The following is a 20,105-nucleotide window of genomic DNA, read 5'->3' as shown; positions in this document are numbered from 1 at the left end:
AGCCACTAAGCTGCTGTGAGAAAGGAAAGCAGGGAGATCCAGACTGATCGGGTTCTTTCAGAGGATCTTGTTCAGCATACCACAAACTATGTCCTAGCACTTAGTTCTGAGCATGATGGCTCATTCTTACACCCTAAACCAGGAGAAATAACAAAATTCTGAGATAATCCAGCTTGTCTGTGAAGTAGAATCTACACCTAATAGAGATCTAGTCAGTGCACACTGTACCATGAATGTAAATCGCCACCATAGTGATCCACACACTCGCAAGCTTAGAAGTAGATTTTAAAAGTGTTGCTCACGCAAAAACGGCCATGTATGCGCGTATGTGGGCCACATGTAAGCAGCATGAATTTTAAGAAGCCAGGAAGGATGCGCGTACATACATCCAGAATAAGGAGGTAGAAAAGGGGCAGGGCATGGGCATTCTGGGGGCAGAGCTAAGACTGAAGCATGTAACCACAAATTTTACAAAAGTGGTGTGTATATGTGTTGCGACCGTCGGTCTGCGACAGCTTTGCCCCGCCTACCTGATTCTTCTTGCGGCTCCTCCCGCTCACCTCGGACTACTGGCTGTTGTGATGTCTGTCTACCGACCTCTCCGGCGTCCCCGGACCGGCTTTGGTGCTGCTTCCCACCAAGCTTCTCCAAGGTACCATAGGGCGCGCACGCGCACGCCGCCCTCATCTTTATTTCCTCATTGGCATGAACCTCAGGGGCGTCCCCCTGAGATGACGTCATGCTGCCCGGATATTTAAGCCTACCTCTTTTGCTAGCTAATCGAGTTAGCAACTACTCTGATTACTACGGATGGGATTCGCTCTCCATACCGAAGCTACTCTGCCACTCCAGCATTCTCTGGAACTCTTACTGCTAACAGGGTACCCGCTCCTCGGGGGCCTCTTCTGCTTCTTTCAGGTGCTATCAGGAACTGGTACTCGCTCCTCGAGGGCCCATGTTCCCTGAGTCGCTACCTGCATCTACAATCTTCTCTACTTGGAAGACTTCACTAACAGTATCCATCTGTGAGTACAACTACCATCTATTCCACAGTACTGCTTCCCTGGAACCAGGTACTCGCTCCTCAAGGGCCTGCCCTCTGTTCCAGTGCTAGACCTCTCATCTAGTGGAACCGCTGTGTACAACACCATTGAGTCTCCCTGCTCTAAGGGATCAGGTTCTCGCTCCTCGAGGGCCTACTCTCCCTGTCTCAGAGCTTCACCTATTCTACCTGGGACTCTGTGTATTTCTCACTGTGTATTCATAACTCTCAGTCTCTTTCCACTACAGCACAGCCAAGCAGAGGATCCACTGTTCCAGCGTCCAGTGGGATACTTGCCCAGCTGGGCTCAACATCTACTACTCACTACTGCCACCTCTGGTGGTTTCCAAAACTGTTTAAATAAAGATTCAATCTGTGTTTGTGTGTTCAGAGTCTAGCCTGACACCGTGGTCCCTCATGGGACTGCCCCCTGTGGGCGTGGTCAGCTGCCACAGTGTCCAAGGATCCACCCCAAACACCAATAACCATAACAATATGTTGCCTGTGTAACTTTGCTACTGCATCTCATGAGGAGCAGGAGTCCTGAACATGGGGGGGAGAGAGAGCCTCTATATAGGGTCAGTTTGATACTCTATATATGGACCACTATAGAAGGGCACTTTGAATCGGGGTGGGTTTTCGTGAGGTGGGTTGGGGTTAGGGAGGGAGTTATTGCAGACACATTTAGAGGTATTCATAGTAAAATTGACATCTGTAAAGAATTTTAGTCCTTATAAGTAATGAAAAGGAATAGATTTGTACAGTGCAGCTAGCACTACAGATTATAAATCAATTCCTCTTGTTAGTCTTTTCAATGCCATATAGACAAAATACCTCACCATCTAAAGAAATCCTGTAGCTTTAGAGAAAAGACTCTAACACTGAATAACAGGAGAGAAATTCCTGCATTAGAAGAAGCATGGCATCATCTGCATCAGAGGTCTATAGCTAAACATCACCTGCCTTCCTGCCTTTGGATCTTGATACTCAAATCCTACTCCTCCTTGGCAGAGATAGCCTGGGGCTACACAATTTTTGTCAGCTGTGCAATGGTCCAAGCAGTGCCCTCTATGCTCATTGCCTTGACATGGGTTGGGTGATGTTTAGTGACATCTGTATTGACAAAATGCATAAAACAAAAAGTATTAATACTTCACCACTAATATACTGGAGGATGGACGCACTTCCTTATTCAAGCCATGTCCAAACCATTTTTCTGTCAGAGAGATGCCTGTCCTAAAAGGGTGACTAAACCATCATCCTCAGACCTACATAGAAGCCCTTGCACCAAAAGATTGGGATGATCATCTGGGCAAGAAAGATGGCAAACCTGCCCTTTCTATAGAGGACTAAGGGTTCCTGAGGGTAATGGAAAAATAATTCTTCAAGGAGAGTCAAACAACTGGTGGCTCCCTTACAATTCTGAACACCCAGACACCGAATTCCCAAAACAAAGAGCAGGCCCTTTCATGACTTGCTTCACTACATCAGAACCTGGAGAGGAGTCCAGAGACAATGGACCATTTTGTGACTTTTATGAAGGATATGTTCAGTAAAGGTCATGCAGAGTCAGCGCCGCCTCTGAAGGAAGGTGAAGAATGCTGGTATTTTCCTATCTTTGACATGTATCATCCTCAGAAATCACATTGAATCAAAGTTGTATTTGACTTAAGCACTTAGTTTCAAGGAGTCTCTTTGAACAGTATGCTTCTCACTGGGTCTGACTTAACCAACAATCTCTCGAGAGTCTTAATTAATTTCAGAAAAGAACCCATTACCATCATGGCCAATATCCAATAGTTGTTCTACTGTTTTATTGTTCATGAAAACTATAGAAAAGATCTAAGTTTCCTATGGTACCAAGACAAGAACATCAGCAACAAGATTGCTGAATACAGGATGTGAGTGCATGTCTTTGGCAACAGACAATCATCTTCAGTGGCTATTTATGAACTCAGGAGGACAACACAAGAAGGAGAGAAGGAGTGCCAGATAATTTCTAGGTGTCTGGCATCTGTGCTGTACTAAAGAAAAGGCAGCTATCAACTTGTTAAAGAGAACATAGTCGACGTTAGCTGAAGCTAGTCTGAGACTCCATAAAATAGCCTCCACCAGTGCCAAGGAAATGAAAGCATTCCCTTCAGAAGTCCATGCGAAAGACCTCAAGAATAGATAAGGGAGTTGATTAGCCACCACTCCAGCATTTTCTCAGACTAAATTAAGACCTGAAGGGAGACACATTCGCCTTTCAAGTCTCAACCAGAAAAAGAACAGCTTATATGATCCACTTGGTTTAATCACCATATAAGGGAGGTCTTTATTAAGAGAACTTTCATCAGAGGAAAAAGAGTGGGATGCCCCGCTGCCTCCAGAGAAAAAACAAGAATGGGGAATGTGGAAGGATTGCCTACAAGATTTTGAGCATCTCCAAATTCCACATATATATATCTCTATGTCTCTCACTGCAGCTCATTACAAAGAACTTTGTGTCTTTTCAGATGTTTCTGTAAAAGCTTAGCCATCTTTGCCTATATGAAAATAATAAATGCAGAAGGCAGATTCCACATAGGATTTATCCTTGACAAAGTTAAATTAGCACCTCAACCTAACCACACCATACCATGGCTTGAATTATGTGGAGCAATATTGGCTAGGGATGTGCACACATTTTTTTTCGATGGTGTTTCGTTTTCGGGTCCAGGGTGGGCCTTTTTGGTCCACTCCCTGAACCCAAAAACCTTTTTCATTTCTATTTCTGGAAAAACCCAAAAAAACCCCACTCCAACCCTTCAAATTATTTAACTATAATCCCCCTACCCTCCCGACACCCCCAAGACTTACTGAAAGTCCCTGGTGGTCCATTGGGGGTCCCAGAAGCGATCTCCCCCTCCCGGGCCGTCGGCTGCCAGTAACCAAAATGGCGCCGGTGGCCCTTTGCCCTTACATGTGACAGGGGCTACCGGTGCCATTGGTCTTAAAAAATGGCGCGGGCCATCCATTGCTCCTACCGTGTGACAAGGGCCGATCCATGGCACCTGTAGCCCCGTCACATGATAAGGGCCACTGGTGCCATTTTGATTACTGGCAGCCGATGGCCCGAGAGGGGGAGATCGCTCCTGGGACCCCTGCTAGACCACCAGGGACTTTCGACAAGTCTTGGGGGGGTTCAGGCAAGTCTTGGGGGGTCGGGACGGTGGGGATTTGTAATTAATTAAATTTGAAGGGTTGGGGTAGGTTTGGGTTTTTTTTTTAATGTGCCCTTTCTCCTCCCCTAAAAAAACGATAGTAAAACCATTCGAAATTTCATGGGTTTTCCTTTCGTTTTGTCAGCCCCCGAATGCAACAAATTAGGAAATAGCATCTTTTTTTTTTTTTTAAACCATATTTTATTGGGAACAGTCACCAATATGTTAACAACAAACATTAACAAAAGCCTCAGTATCCTTACATTCCCGATTTTTCATAGGTCCATAACTGCCCCGGCTATTTGACCGGAACCCTGCCCCCCACCCTCCACCCTCCCCACCCCTTCCCCCCTGTAGAGAACCATTACAGAAAGAGGTGTGTCGCACCTGCACACACAGCAGACGCACAGTACTCCGCAAATCATTATCCACAAGTTATAAACATATAGAAGAACACTCAACCAGAGTGGTAAAGATCTTATACAGACATGTACAGCAAACCCGTAGCAAGCAGAGGAGAGGACGTAGCATTAACACTCATAAAGAATTGGGTGCCGTAACAGGCTAAATCACGAGTCCAAAGGAGCAATCTGTTGAGCCACTGGCGAAAGAGACTTGTAAAAATCAATCCAAATTTCATGAAAAATCCGCTTTTTCTTTGGAGGAAACTTTTTATACTGAGACCCATACTCCAATTGGTAAAGCTCCGTCAGAAGAGTGAGCCACATCTCTCGAGTAGGCGGCAAAGGTTCCAGCCACTTAAGCAAAATACACTTTTTAGCAATTAAACATGCCTTGGAAAAAAAACAAATGTTATCAACATTTAAACTTTGGTCTCCACTGTCATTGTTAAGAAGACAGAAGGAACAAGACCACGTTATTGTAGTCTGCAACAGTTTGGATAACCAGAGCTGAATAGAGTCCCAAAAAACCTTAATGGGAGGGCAGTCCCATAGGCAGTGGATAAGCGTGGCTTTCTCTGCAGAGCACTTAAGACAGGTTGCGGATGATATGAAGCCCATACTATGAGCGTGGGCAGGCGAGTAGACAATACGATGAAAGATGCGCTGTTGTAGCTCACGGAGCGCCACATTAGTCGTGATGGAGAAGATAGACTCATAAGAGTACCTAAGCGCTCGCTCGTCCAATTCTTCTCGACAGTCTCTGGACCAGTGGGGCAATAATTTCTTATAGATAGAAAAAGACATATTACAATTATAAAAAGCATAAAGACAAGACAAAGAACCTTTATGGATCTGGAAGCATACAATGAGCTCATCATATCTGGTGTTGTTTATAGCCCCCGGTGCCCTTTGAAGAAGAGCCCTACATTGTGCTTTCAAATACCCAAAAATTAAAAAGTGCTGTGGACTCAACTCTAGAAGTTCACGCCACTGAGCCACAGAGGGTATCTGCCCCGTGGAGGGATCCAACAACCACCCACTTCAGGTTGTGGATGTATGGGAAGTACGGTCAGCGAGGTCCGTGAGGATCCTCGCAGTGGATACTGGTAGGAAACGTGAGGAGACAAGCCTAGAAGCTGCCGGGTTGTTTTCCAAACCCTCCTCATCGTTTTGACTAAAATAGATGGTGAGGTCAAAGTTGTGGACTCGGCCCCCGTGACATGTAAAACATAGCTAGGGTCCAAAGGGGCACATAAGGAGTGAATCAGCTGAGGATCAGTGTAATCAGAGGAGCCAAATAGCCAGTCCCCCAAAAAGTGAAGATTTGCCGCTATAGCATAAAGCTGAAAATTGGGAAGACCATAACCCCCTTGAGCCCGTGGGGCCATCATCGTAGCATAGGCCAATCGAGCTTTTTTGTTGCGCCATATAAAGCTCCGTATGGCTTTGTGCAACACTCGCCTATCTTTTGCTAGAAGTAAAACCGGCAGCATTAACAGCTTATATATTAATTGGGGCGCGATCACCATTTTTAATACGGCTATACGCCCATGAAGAGTCAATGGAAGAGATTGCCAACTGGCCAATTTTGCACACATTTTGCTAATCGTGGGCGGAATGTTCAAGCCGTACCACAAGGTCGGCTCAGCATGAATATTAATCCCCAAGTATTTAATAGTAGACTGAGCCCACTTCACTGGAAAGTCAGGCCAAGAGGCTCTGAGTGATCCCGAAATATCCAAGGCCTCGGTCTTATCCAAGTTCAACTTGAACCCCGACAAAAGCTGATAGTGACTGAAAATCTGGATAGCGGCCGGGAGGGCCGTCCTTGCATTAGACAATAACAATAAAATGTCATCAGCGAAAAGAAGGGTCAAATATGATCTCTTGCCTACTAAGATTCCTGTAACCCCCATTGCCGCCTTTAGGGCTGCCACCAATGGTTCCACGGTCATGATAAAAAGAAGTGGCTACAGGGGGCAGCCCTGACGCGTGCCCCTATGTAGACTAAACTCTCCGGAAAGGGCCCCATTGACTAAAATTCTAGCCGTGGGATTAGTGTATAAGAGAGTAATGTAATCAAAAATCCTGCCCACGAAGCCCAGTTTCTGAAGCACTCGACGTAAGAAGGGCCAAGCAACTCTATCGAACGCTTTTTCCGCATCACAGGTAACTAATAGGGGGTCAGGGACTTCTTTCAAATGGCACCGCTCCAAAGCCACCAGTACCCTGTGTATGTTTACTGTGGATCTCCTCCCCATCACAAATCCCACCTGGTCAGGAGAGATAAGACTAGGCATAATATTCCTCAGCCGGTTTGCCAAAATTTTAGCATAAATCTTTATGTCAAGGTTCAATAAAGATATCGGCCGATAAGAAGAGGCCAGAAGTGGATCCCGCCCAGGTTTTGGGAGAACCACTATTGTAGCCGCCCGCATTGTGGGAGGCATGCGCTGCTGATCCACCATTTGTTCATATACCCCACGTAGTATGGGAGCTACTTCCTCAGACAGGGACTTATAAAAAGTCGATGTCATCGCATCAGGTCCTGGAGCTTTCTGATTGGGTAAGGTGTGAATTGCCTCTACCACTTCCTGAGTGGCAATAGGAAGTTGTAACTGTGCCAGTTGGAGAGGGGTCACTCCATGTAATGATATATTATTCAAGAACTCCTCTATTGCCACCTCATCCACCCCCTCTGCTGTATATAAAGTCTGATAATAATCAGAAAAAATATTCGCTATGTCCGTAGTCTCGGATTTAACAACACCCTGAACATTTCGTAAATTAGTAATGTATTTGGACTGGTCTTGCGCCCTAAGTAGACGGGCTAAGAGCCGTCCAGCCTTGTTACCATGATGGAAGAAAGTGTATTGCCTATAGCGCAACACGTTAGCTGCCCTTTCATGCAACAAGGTATTGAGAGCAGTCTGTATCTCTCGGAAGGCAGCCAAAGCGGCCGCCCCACCGAGAGGCTGAGTAGAATGTCTTTTCAAAGACTGCAAACGCTTTTCCAATGTCAAAATATCCTTATCTAATTTACGTTTCTTATAGGAAGCATAACTAATTATGTCACCTCGCAGGACACACTTAGCCTTTTCCCACAGAAGAGTAGGCTGGGCCACATGCTGAGAATTATTAGTCAGAAATTCAGACCATTTTTTTTTAAGAAACACTAAGAATTCCGGATCCCCTGATAAACTTGCCGGTAAACGCCAATGAGTACCCGGGGTAGGCCCACCACCACTGAAAATCCCTTTAACCGGGCAATGGTCAGAAATAACCAAAGCCTCAATCGTAGAGGCCGTAAATTTGGAGAACAAGGACTCAGAGATAAACAGGTAATCTATCCTCGTTTGAGTATTATGGGCCCTGGCCACATGAGTATATTCCCGTGCACCCGGGTGTAAGGCTCGCCATAAATCAATTAATTGTAAATGTTTACATAAATAATTAGGACCTTTATGAATACTGGGTTGGTGGCCTCCCCTCACTGGTAATCTATCTAACTGGGAGTCTATTACAAAATTAAAATCCCCACCCACTATCAAGGGAAGGTTGCCTAGCTTAGAAATTTCAGCAATAAGAGCGGTGTAAAACCCGTGGTCGTAGCTGTTGGGTGCATACATGGAAGCTAATAAAATGGGGGCCCCCATCAGGACACCCTTTACCAACACATATCGCCCTTGCGGGTCCTGAACACAAGTTTGCATTTGAAAAGGAACTGACTGATGAATCAAGAGAGCCACCCCTCTACTTTTTGAGGAACCAGTTGCATAGTAAATTTGAGAGACCCATTTTTTCTTAAGCTTCTGTATTTCACTGGAAAGCATGTGGGTTTCTTGCAAACATATAATTTTGGCCTTTAACCGCTGAAGGCGAGCAAAAACCTTTGGAAATAGCATCTTTATTTCCTATTTTGTTGCAAACGAATGTACATCCCTAATATTAACAGTAGAGACAGCAGAATTGATACTAAGTGAAAGAGACATTCAGCCAGACATGGTCAAGTTCTACACCAATAGCAAAGTAGTGCTGGGTTACATATAGAATCAAATTAAATGATTCCACGTAAATGTAAGTAACAGAGTCATATGCATCAAGAATTCAACGCAACCAAAGCAGAGGCACTATGTGCCCACCAATCAGAATCCAGGAAACCACACCACAAGATCTGTCTCAGCAGCTCACCTCATGCAGACAACATGGCTACCTGGACCTGAGTTCTTTACAAAGAGCAATAATGGATTTCCAGCTGAAAGAGATTCCTTCAAGCTCGTGAACCCGGGTTAGACACAGAAATCTGCCTACAGGTAACCGTACTTTTCTCTAACATCATTCTTGAAGGTAAATTGGGAGCACACCAGTTCAACTGCTTTTCAAAGATGTAAGCACTGAGACAAGCTATGGCACACCTCATCCACATTGTGCTCTCTTTTTGTCAGACCCTGGAGAGTACACCAAATGCTTGTTACCACTGGCATCTCTGCATGGGACCTCACACAGTTGATGAACACTCATGTTCAGAGAATGTCAGCTTTCATTGTGTACCACAAGAGACTTACGCTAAAGAAATCAAGACAGCAAAACAGTGAAGATATTCATCAAACCTTTCATTAAGATAGTGCTTCTTATGTCTCATGAAAATACTTGAACAATATGGACCACGGCATAATTTTGATAGTTCTATAATTTGAATAGTATTTTAAAATAGTAGTACCTGTGCTACCAGGTGAGGAATGTTCTTTCTCTGCAGTTATGTATATGTTTCTTTATTTCAGTGCTGTCCTGTGTCATCTTGCAATATTGTATAGCTTAGATTTTTGCAGGGTTTTTAAGTTCCCTGCCCTCATTGGTTATTGTTAGTTACTATTTGAATATTTCTGAACTTCCTATTGGATCTGTTCCTGTCAGCTTTCTCTTTTTCCCTCCCTCTCTGTCTCTCTCCTATTCCTATTGGTCCTTAACTTGAGGCATGCTGGGACTGTTTACTGCCTGGAAGCACTTTCAGTTACAAAAAGGCTCTTGGCAATTAACAACTCATCCTGAATGCTTTTCTACAAACTTCTAAGAAGCATCACTTTTCACCTATTCCTGTTCCTATTCTCCTACTCCTATTCAACTATTCCAATTCACTACTATTCATAAGAACATAAGAAATTGCCATGCTGGGTCAGACCAAGGGTCCATCAGGCCCAGCATCCTGTTTCCAACAGTGGCCAAAACCAGGCCACAAGAACCTGGCAATTACCCAAACACTAAGAAGAACCCATGCTACTGATGCAATTAATAGCAGTGACTATTCCCTAAGTACAATTGATTAATAGCCATTAATGGACTTCTCCTCCAAGAACTTATCCAAACCTTTTTTGAACCCAGCTACACTAACTGCACTAACCATATCCTCTGGCAACAAATTCCAGAGCTTTATTGTGAGTTGAGTGAAAAAGAATTTTCTCCGATTAGTCTTAAATGTGCTACTTGCTAACTTCATGGAATGCCCCCTAGTCCTTCTATTATTCACTAGGGATGTGCATTCATTTGCGACGAATTAGGAAATATAGATGATATTTCCTATTTCGTCGCGTTTCGGGGGGTCGCCGAAACAATAGGAAATCCCACGAAATTTCTTGTGGTTTTCTTATCATTTTGGGGGGGGGGAGAAAGGGTACATAAAAAACCCAAAAAACCCCCAAACCCACCCAACCTTCAAATTTCATTAATTGCAACCTCCCGACTCCCCAAGACTTGCCCGACCCCCCCCCCCCCCCCCACCCCAAGACTTACCAAAAGTCCCTGGTGGTCCATCGGGATCCCGGGAGTGATCTCCCCTTCTCAGGCCATTGGCTGCCACTAATCAAAAATGGCGCTGGCTCCTACCATGTGACAGGGGCTCCTACCATGTGACAGGGGCCGGCCATTGCACCGATAGCCTCTGTCACATGGTAAGGGCAAAGGGCCATCGGCGCCATTTTGTTTACTGGCAGCTGATGGCCCGAGAGCAGGAGATCGCTCCCGGGACTCCTGTTGGACCATCATGGACTTTAGGCAAGTTTTGGGGGGATCGGGAGGGTGGGGGATTGTAATTAATTAAATCTTAAGGGTTGGGGTGTATTTTTTTTTTTTTGGTTCGGGACAGCCAAAGAAAATCGGCAGGCCGATAACGAAGGCCAAACCAAAAAATCGACAGGCCGATAACGAAGGCCAAACCAAAAGGTTTGGCCGAATCACTTCTCTACTATTCACTAGTATCTACAGCTTCAACTATAGCTACCATTCATCTCTCTCTGACTACTGGGCTTCCAGAGTCTCAGAACAGCTAAACAAGGCACTGCTGTCTGTATGGGCTATTCTTTGTCTTGCCTTTCACAGTGAGTGTTGAACTGTTTCATCATTCTAATAAATGCTGTGTGGTATTGAAGTACTGAGTCCTTTGGTATCTGAAGCTAGGAAAAAGGTTTAACTGACTGTCTAGGTACTCAAGCTAGAGATTGAGGGCTGAAGGCAGTATAATACTTAGTACCTACATATATTTGTACCTGCTTCAAATGTACATGCAGAAAGTACACACTAGTCTTTCAGAATGAAAGTGCCACATGTACTTTCCGGTCCCATCCTAAACCCATCCTTTTTTTGTTGTGAGTAAAGTACCCATGCTGTGAACAGTGAGGGAGGAAATTTTCAGTGGCTCTTTTTACCCAGGTAAATTTCCCTGCCCAATAAATTTAAGTTTATTTCCACTAAAATGTTTATTACCTCTAAAATCAAAAGGATCAATTCCCCTAATCTGAGGCTTGAAATAAGACCAAGGCAATTTATTATTCTGAAAGGTCAGCAAATAAAAAAATTATTTAAAGCTAGAACAGAAACTGTACAGGAATCAGAACAGCATACAGTGTAATGAACCATTTAGGGCTTGTCGTGCATCAAACTGTGGAATGCATTAGTAAATCATTTCCCTATACATTTGCATGATTATACCTTTTTAGACATGCAAAGTCACTCGAGTAATGTTGACTCTCTATAGAAAAAGACAGGGAAACTGCATTGAGCATGCTTAGGTTGTATGTCAGCACAAACTAAAAGCATGATGCTGAAAACATCTGCCCACACTTCTAATTCTGTGCTGCCTCATTTGCATAGTTTTAGCAACACCTATTCCACTCCGCACCATAGGATTTCATGGGGAAAACTCCAGCCCTCACACTCACAAGAGAAAAATGCATATTATAGGGCAAATGTTACTCTGGAATTTACAAAGAATGTTGCAGGCTTGACAAGTAAACCTGTATGCAGACCTCATCTCTACCATCGCTGTATTTGATGAAGAACTGCCCTGTTCACAAAGGGGTAACATACCCTATCCAAATGGGTAAACACCTTTCTGTGAATCTGAGAAAATGCCACTCCACTTTTCCAGTGTTAGGGTGACCTAACAGCTTAGATACAATTAACCAGGGCAAATTAGTATCAGAAAAATAGAGGCAGGATGAGAAGGTGCCTTATCTGTCACTATATTTCATACCATAGGGTACTTTCAACAGGGAAGCTCCCACAAAAGAGAACAAGAGTATAGTCACAGCAGCAGAACATCACAAACCTTCTTAACATAAAAATTCTTATCAGCCATGTCAAAACACACATCACACCCCTTTACAGATAGTTCTTAACTGAACTATCAAGACACTGTGCAAGCTGTCTGGGATGCTGCAACAAAGGAAGAAGTGAATGCATATGTCTCTCATGCATATTCAGTGTGGATATCGTGAAAGCCCAACCAAGTTGCAGCATTTGAGGACCAGAGCTGCCTATCCCTGCTTTACTAAATTGGGCTTTTTGAGTCTGTGTGAAAAATGCTTCATACATGGGCACTTTAATTTGTTAATCTAAATTCTTTTTGCAAGTACAATTATTTTTCATGCTATGGTATTCAAGGGTAAATGTATAGTAAACTTACCATCTCAAAGGATCATTGAGAAATGTCTCTAAGTGGACATTTTCCAACCCTTTCCTGTGTCCTTTTTTCCCCAATAGCATGGACAGGTGGAATTCCATGATTTTACATGGGATGAAAAGAAAAAAATAAATGTTTCCTCCCATGGAAAATAAAGGGAGCTATGCAAGAAAAAGAGAAGCCACCTGGGCTTACTCCTCCCCTGAGCAAGAGTAAATCTATAGGGGCAGATTTTAAAACTCATGCACGGGCGTAGATTTGTTTGCGGACCCCGGCGCAAACAAATCTACGCCCGATTTTATAACATGCGCGCGCCGAGCCCGAGGGGAGCCCCGATGGCTTTCCCCATTCCCTCCAAGGCCGCCCGCGAACCTCCGGCATGGCCGCACAAAGGAGGCCTCGGGACCGCCCCCGGACCCACCCCCAGACTGCTGCCATGCCCCCGGACCGTCCCCAGACCCCTAGACCCGCCCCTGGACCCGCCCCAGACCGCCACCACGCCCCCAGACCCGCCCCCTTCCCGTCCCTTTTTCGAAGCCCTGGGACATACACGCGTCCCGGGGCTTGCGCGCGCTGCCGAATCTATGCAAAATAGGCTCGGCGCGCTCAGGAGCAGATTTTCTCAGGTTACGCGTGTATGTTACGTGCGTAGCCTTTGAAAATCTGCCCCATATGGAGCAGAGATGTAGAGGTGAATTTAAGCCACATATCTAACGGGCCGATTTAGTAAAGTCCGCAGGAGAGCGGACAGGCCACTCGCCTGTGCGCCCGATACAGTATTTAAATTAGGTGGTGTGGTAGAAACGGGCAAAAGGAGGCGCTAGGGACACTAGCGCGTCCCTAGCGCCTCCTTTTGACCTGGAGCGGCGGCTGTCAGCAGGTTTGACAGCCGACGCTCAATTTTGCTGGCGTCGGTTCTCGAGCCCGCTGACAGCCACGGGCTCGGAAACCGGATGCCGGCAAAATTGAGCGTCCGGTTTTCGACCCGACAGCCGCCGGCCCATTTAAAAAATTTTTTTCTTTTTTTTAAACTTTTTTTACTCTTCGGGACCTCCGACTTAATATCGCCATGATATTAAGTCGGAGGGTGCACAGAAAAGCAGTTTTTACTGCTTTTCTGTGCACTTTCCCGGTGCCGGCAGAAACTAGCGCCTACCTTTGGGTAGGCGCTAATTTCTTAGAGTAAAATGTGCGGCTTGGCTGCACATTTTACTTTCTGTATCGCGCGGGAATACCTAATAGGGCCATCAACATGCATTTGCATGTTGAGGGCGCTATTAGGTGCCGCGGGTTGGACACGCGTTTTCTTCCCCTTACTGAATAAGGGGTAAAGAAAAACGCGCGTCCAAGGGCAGGTTAACAGTGCGCTCCGTCAGAGCGCACTGTACTGTATCAGCTTGTAAGTGAGTGAATAATAACCCTTTGGAGAGGTGGGAGCAATGGCAGAGAGGACCTGCTAATGGAAAGTATAGGCAGGCTCTGCCTTCTGTCTCTTCTGGATATCTTTATTCAGGCTCTTCCATATAACTTGTGAAATGTTTCAAATGACATGAATAGTGACTGAATATGCACTTTTACAACAGTAAGCTATTTAAGAAAAATCCGTATTCATCTATTATTTTCCCTGGTAGAAGTTCATACTCCTGGGCATGAATCAAGACCTCATAGTGTTGCTGATTCCAGGTCAACCAACCAGGCTGATCCAGTCCTGGTTTTGCCCCATTGAATGCAAGGATTTATAGTTCTGGTTTTCAAAGGAACATCAATAGGACAATCAGAACTTCAAATCCATGCATGCAATGGGGCAAAACAAGAACTGCATCAGCCTGTTTGGATGCTTGGGGAGGGGGTGGGGTCAGTTAGCAACCCTAAGCCCACAGCATGTAACATTTGTAGCTTTGCCATGTGACCCACTCCAGAGGGAGACTTTTGGACAGTCCTGATTTATGGCCTTCCATCCCAGTGCATTGTGATTTTTACAGTGCCTACTATCTCTGCATTTCTCTGAGCGCTGCATGTTCCCGCTGGATTGGACTTTTGCTTTAAAACGTTATGTGCTGCTAAAAGTGGTCTCTGCACTGCACCTTTAGAAGATGCGCTGCAAACTATGGAATAAAACTCATTAAATTACTGACAATTTGGGGAGCTGTGATAGAACTCCAGGCCTGTTTTTTTGAGCTTACATCCCATTGCATTGTGGTATTTGTAGCCTTGCATCTTCCATTTGGAAGATGATGCACCAAAATGCATCATGGGAGAGCATGGGAAAAGCCAGGACAGGATAAAGGTCTCCCTCCAGAAGGTCTCTGGGTTTGTAAGAAAGATGTGACAATAATTCACCTTTGTAACAGCAAATAGAAATCGCAAAATGAAAAACAGTAACAGCATAGTGTGTTCTAAGCCTAGGGTCTGTTGTCCGTATTAGTTACAACAGGGTCAGGGCACCTTTACACCATTATTTTAAAAACCTTAAACTCTTGGCAGTTTTAATTAGGAGAAATTCTTAAGGAGGTGGATCCGGTAGCATTATAAGGGCCCTTTCGAAGTCTCCTAGTAAAAAAAGTATGGGAACTTGAGGGGAGGTCACTTTATTAAACCTAATTCGTTTTCTCACTTTTAGCTAACAAAAAACCCTTTTTTTTTTTTTTTCAAGGGTCCTGCTGGCACAAAAGGACAGTCTGTAAGCACTTTTTGCTGACATCTCGTTTTATCACTTTGTTTTTTTTTTTAGAATATTTCTCTTTCTTCCCCAAACTATTTGCTAACTTGTTCTCTTACATCCCCATTTTCTTGCAGGGACCATCAGGACAAAAGGGAGAAAAGGTAACAATTATTTTTGTTTTACCAGAGCAAAACTTTGCTGAGGAGAAGATGGGTTTGGAAAAGTTTCTTTTGCTCTGAAACTATTTAGGAGCTGGCAGGCAGTAATTGCCTCATGGTGAATGTGGGGGAAGGAGAAAGAGTGGTGGGAGTGGCCACATTCCACCACGCCCCAATTTCTCAAGAAGGTTCCAGAAATCAGTAAGCTACTGCACTGACATGGAATGTATTTTCTGCAGTCATATTTTGTATGCAACCTCCCTCTTCGGGGACTTCCTGCAGTGCAGGGGCACACAGTTGTCCCCGGGGGTCACTTTCTCACAACTCTTCTTTCTCTCCCAGCAATACAGTCCATTTTGCCCCCAGTTGCTGAGGTTCTTTCTGGCAGGGAGGAGGATTCAGTCTCTAGGGAGGGCTTACGGGAGGGATGGTGAAAAATATTTGTTTCTGTCCTTTGCTGAGGCTAGAGAGTACATAGAAAGGGACAGGAAATGCTATCTTATTTACAGAAGGTACCAGGGTATCACCAATTACAGCCCGCGTGGGCCCCCTCAAGGCAAAGAGGATGTAGCCACTGACCTGAAATTAATCAAGGAACACAAGCCCTAGGCAGGCGTGTTGATTCATGAACTTCATGAACAATTTCACATCCTTCCTACTTTAAATAAATACAGATAAGACACATCCTTTGGATTATTAAATCAGTTTATTTAAATAAGGATGCATTCTGTCACATTTCTGGCATATTGATTGCTCAGAGGAATCAGAATAACAGATGCAGAATACTGCAGCAACGAAATGAAATAAGATGTTCTGTAGATGAATGAAATGGGAAATGGTTGGAAAAAGATGAGGACACTTAGTTTTGGAAGTGAAAATTAAGATGGGATCTCTCATAGCTTTGCCCATATGCTTTCCTCCCCTTCTATCTCTAAGCCCTAGACAGTTTAAAGAAAAGCTCTTGTGATCGCTGTCACCAAGACCTTTCCCTGTGGATATTTAGCCACCCGAGAAGACAATTTCTTCATTGATTGTCCCCTCCATGCTTCATTGAAGCTTCCCTTCCCTCAGTGATTACATCTTCTAGTACAGGGGTGGCCAATTCCGGTCCTCAAGAACCACAAACAGGCCAGGTTTTCAGAAAATTCACAATGAAATATACATGAAATGGATTTATATAAAATGGAGGCAGTGCATGCAAATCAATCTCATGCATATTCATTGTGGATATCCTGAAAACCAGGCCTATTTGTGGCTCTTGAGGACCAGAGTTGGCCACCCCTGCTCTAGTAGATCTTGCCCTCTGTACTACTGTTTATATACCAGTACGGCACTGGCATATTTCCACAGGGAACTTATCTCTGCTTATTTATGCAGATGTTCCTACTTTGGAAATCAGAGGCCTGCTGCAAAAAGATAAAACAAAGTAGTTGTTAGAGATGATAGCTTTATAAGACTAGCAAATTTTCAAAAATGCAAATTTGCAGGAATGTTGAGATCCCTTAGACAATGTCAGGTCTAGAGTACGTATTCAAGGGAGTTGGATGCCTTACTCACTAGTTTGTGCAAATGTACATCTACAGTAGCTCAGAAATATGATTTCAGTTACTCTGTGCCCTCATTGAGAGATATGGCAAACGGGAGAGAAGCTGTACTAGGGAGATCATTTATTGCAGGGGTTCCCAACCTTTCTGGATGAGCATGCCCTTTTACAACCTGCAAACGTTCCACAGACTACCAGAAAGTCTTCCCAGTCCCCTCACCCGAGGCTATCTCCAACATTCTGTCTCCCACCCCAGTCCATCCCCACCACTCTCTCTCCCCCACCAGCTCAGCCCCGACAGTCTCTCTCAGCTTCTCCAGCCTTTTCCAACCAGTTTCTCTAACCTCCCTAGCCCATCCTCAATACTCTTCCACCTTCCTCCTCAAGCCTGTCCCTACCGCTCTCTTTCTCTCCCTCTCTCCTCACTATATTGCTGTTGGCACTGATGAGTTTCCAGTCCCTGGGGGAGTTGAAGTTACCATCTCTAATCTCCCAGCTCACCTGACCTGCTGCTACTACTGCCACTGATCTCCTGGCCTGTGTGGGATATGCTTCTGCCGCCACTGATCCCCTGACCCACCCAAGCTGCTACTGCTGTCACTGCTAGTCTCCTGGCCTACACGGACTGAAGCTGCCACCACTGATCTCCCATCCTACAGAAGCTGCTGCTGCTGCCAGTGCTGATTCTTCTAAGAGTAGCACACCATAGAGAGGCTGTTATTTTTCTTTCCCAGTGGGCCACTGTGATGGCCTTCTGGACAACCAGGGGTCCATGAACCACAGGTTTTGAATCATTGATTAAATCTTATTTAGCTATCACTTTCATGAAAAGTCTTCTTTGGCACATAGTCAGTGTGGCAGGGGTGCCCTATAGAAACCCTCAGAACACCTTAATTGACCAGTCCCAGTAGTCTGGGCCCGGTCCACCTTAACACAGGGTGTCTCCTCTGAGCAGGAATAAAGCATCTTGCTCAGAGGAGAGCAAGACAGGCCCTGGGGAAGATGAGGAGATGGAAGCTCCTTTTAAATGCTGCTTGGAGGTGGTGATTAGTAAGAAGTATTGCTGAGGTAAGCACCTTCTGGATACATTTTGATTGTGTGGAATAAAGATGTGCAAGAGGAAACTGGAGTCCAGACGGTAATCTGTCCACCAGCCAGCCATAGACTGCTCGTGCTCTGTGACAATCAGCAGTGGGGGTTCCTTGTTCAATGATTTTATAAAAACAAAGAGAGACAAATCAAGTGGAGCAGAACTGTTGAGAGCCCCTTGATTGATCTTATTGGGGTCACATTCCTGCATACAGTGGTATCCTTTCTTTTCCTACCATAAGAGTCCTTGATAAGAAGGATTCCTCCCACTGGGATGAACAGCTGGCCTTCCTGGAATACGATTGAGACCAGCTGCCATGAGTGAGGAGAAGGAAATGCACCCTGCAATCCTGACCTGCCCAAATCTCGTTGGCCGTCATGTATGGATTGCATAGTTGTCCTCACAATTGTTTGCTGCAAATCTTGATATCAGCCAAACATTTTTGAAGAGAAATGGAAGGACATGTATGTATTGAAATCCAGTGTCTCAGCGTATGCTATTTAAATAACTAAGGGGGTCGTTTATCAAAATGTGTTAGAGTGTGATCACGGGCATTAGAGCCCTAATGCCTACAATAACGCTATAACGTTTGCGATAAACACTGCATCGCAAGATGCGTATGCAAATTTGAAAATGTTATTCAAATGGGAGGAGTTTGGGCAGAGTAAATGGAGATGAGGGCTGGTTAACGCGCGCGATAACGTAACGCACACAATTTTCGCGGGATTTAACACTGAAAATAACTACACCTTTTTTCTGGGTGTTATGCCTGCGATAGCTGTGCGTTACGGCCGAAATGAGATTTATTGCAAATCCCATTTTGGGAGGAGAGCGAGAGGGGGGAGAGAGAAGGCGAGAGAGAGATAGAGAGAGAGAAGGTGTGTGTGAGAGAGAGAGAGAGAGTGTGAGCCTCTGTGGAGGCCCACTGTTTTTTGAACTTTTTATACCACTGTAAGAGGGGGTATTAGTACCTTAGGGTGAGGTTTGTGGGGTGGGGTGGGTTCTGGGGGCAATTTTACATGCGTAGTCATACATGCGAATACAGTTACCATCAGTGAAGATTTAACGTGATTTGGAGGGATGAAAGGTGAAAGAAGAGTAGATTTGTACCATGTTCTCTCTACCTAGCTTGATTGCAGCTAGGTACTAGGTAGAAGTTCTGGACTTGAATGTATGTTGTATTTATGGCAGTGTTTCACTACTGTCCTCAAATAAAAAGAAAACTGCAGCAGGAATGTTGTACAATGTGGGGGCTGGAGATGGAAAACTTACAGTAGTAAGACTTAGTTTAATGTTTTCACATGTTGTGCGTGACTTCAGTGTTTTTTTTTTCTCCTTTTTATATTCCAGGGTCAATGTGGGGATTACACGCACAGGGTAAGCAGTCTTTGCTATTAACCTCAAGGCTTCCTGAGCCTTAATCCCACTGTCTGTTTAAACAGCTTTTAATTTATTTACTTAATGTTTTTATGGTAATATGATATGTCTCTTTCATGGGTTCCCCCTTCCTCCTCCACCTCCTTCTTCCAAAAGATCCAGATGCAACTAATTCAGTCTTAAGTAGGAGTTGACTTTTATTGGAAGAAGCCTCTGTGACTTTATTATGAGAGAGTTCAAATTTGGACTGAGTAACTTTCAAGCATGTGAGGAATAAGGAGAAGAAGATGCGAAGTAAAATTTTAAAACTGGAATTTATATGTTACGTTTCATCCAGGAAGAATTATAATATGCTTTATCATAACATAAGCAAATCTCTAGCAGGCATCTCTAGGGTGGCTGGCCTGGCAGTACTTCTCCGGTGCCTTGTCAGAATGTGGCATTGCTTAGGGTCCAATTTTATGATAATTATTGTTATCGATTAGCTAACTTGAAGCAGAGGGCGATCAAGTGCTTCCCCAAGGTCACATAGAGAATCAGTAACAGACTTTAATTCAAAAGCCACAATTTCTCCCTGACTTGCAGTTCAAAGATAAAACTACTAGACTGCACCGCCTCATTATTGTTTGTATAAAACATTAGAAAAAAGTAACAGATACTAAAGGAAGGGAGAAATAGAAAAGGTAATGC

The 20,105-nt window shown here is 44.5% G+C and overlaps 1 protein-coding gene across 1 annotated transcript in view; it reads left to right on the top strand.

Moving 5' to 3' along the window:
- COL13A1 (collagen type XIII alpha 1 chain) overlaps positions 1-20,105 on the top strand; it is a 578,485-nt gene that overhangs the window by 291,542 nt on the left and 266,838 nt on the right. Inside the window, exons 12-14 of the mRNA XM_029610690.1 lie at positions 15,239-15,265; positions 15,382-15,408; positions 19,389-19,415. Of these exons, the coding sequence (XP_029466550.1) occupies positions 15,239-15,265; positions 15,382-15,408; positions 19,389-19,415 (81 nt within the window). The remainder of the gene's footprint in view (positions 1-15,238; positions 15,266-15,381; positions 15,409-19,388; positions 19,416-20,105) is intronic.

The sequence above is a fragment of the Rhinatrema bivittatum genome, chromosome 7 (genome assembly GCF_901001135.1).
Source record: "Rhinatrema bivittatum chromosome 7, aRhiBiv1.1, whole genome shotgun sequence".
In the NCBI taxonomy this organism is placed as follows: Eukaryota; Metazoa; Chordata; class Amphibia; order Gymnophiona; family Rhinatrematidae; genus Rhinatrema; species Rhinatrema bivittatum.
The sequence above is the reverse complement of the archived record's forward strand: the minus strand, read 5'-3'. Positions and strand labels throughout refer to the sequence as shown.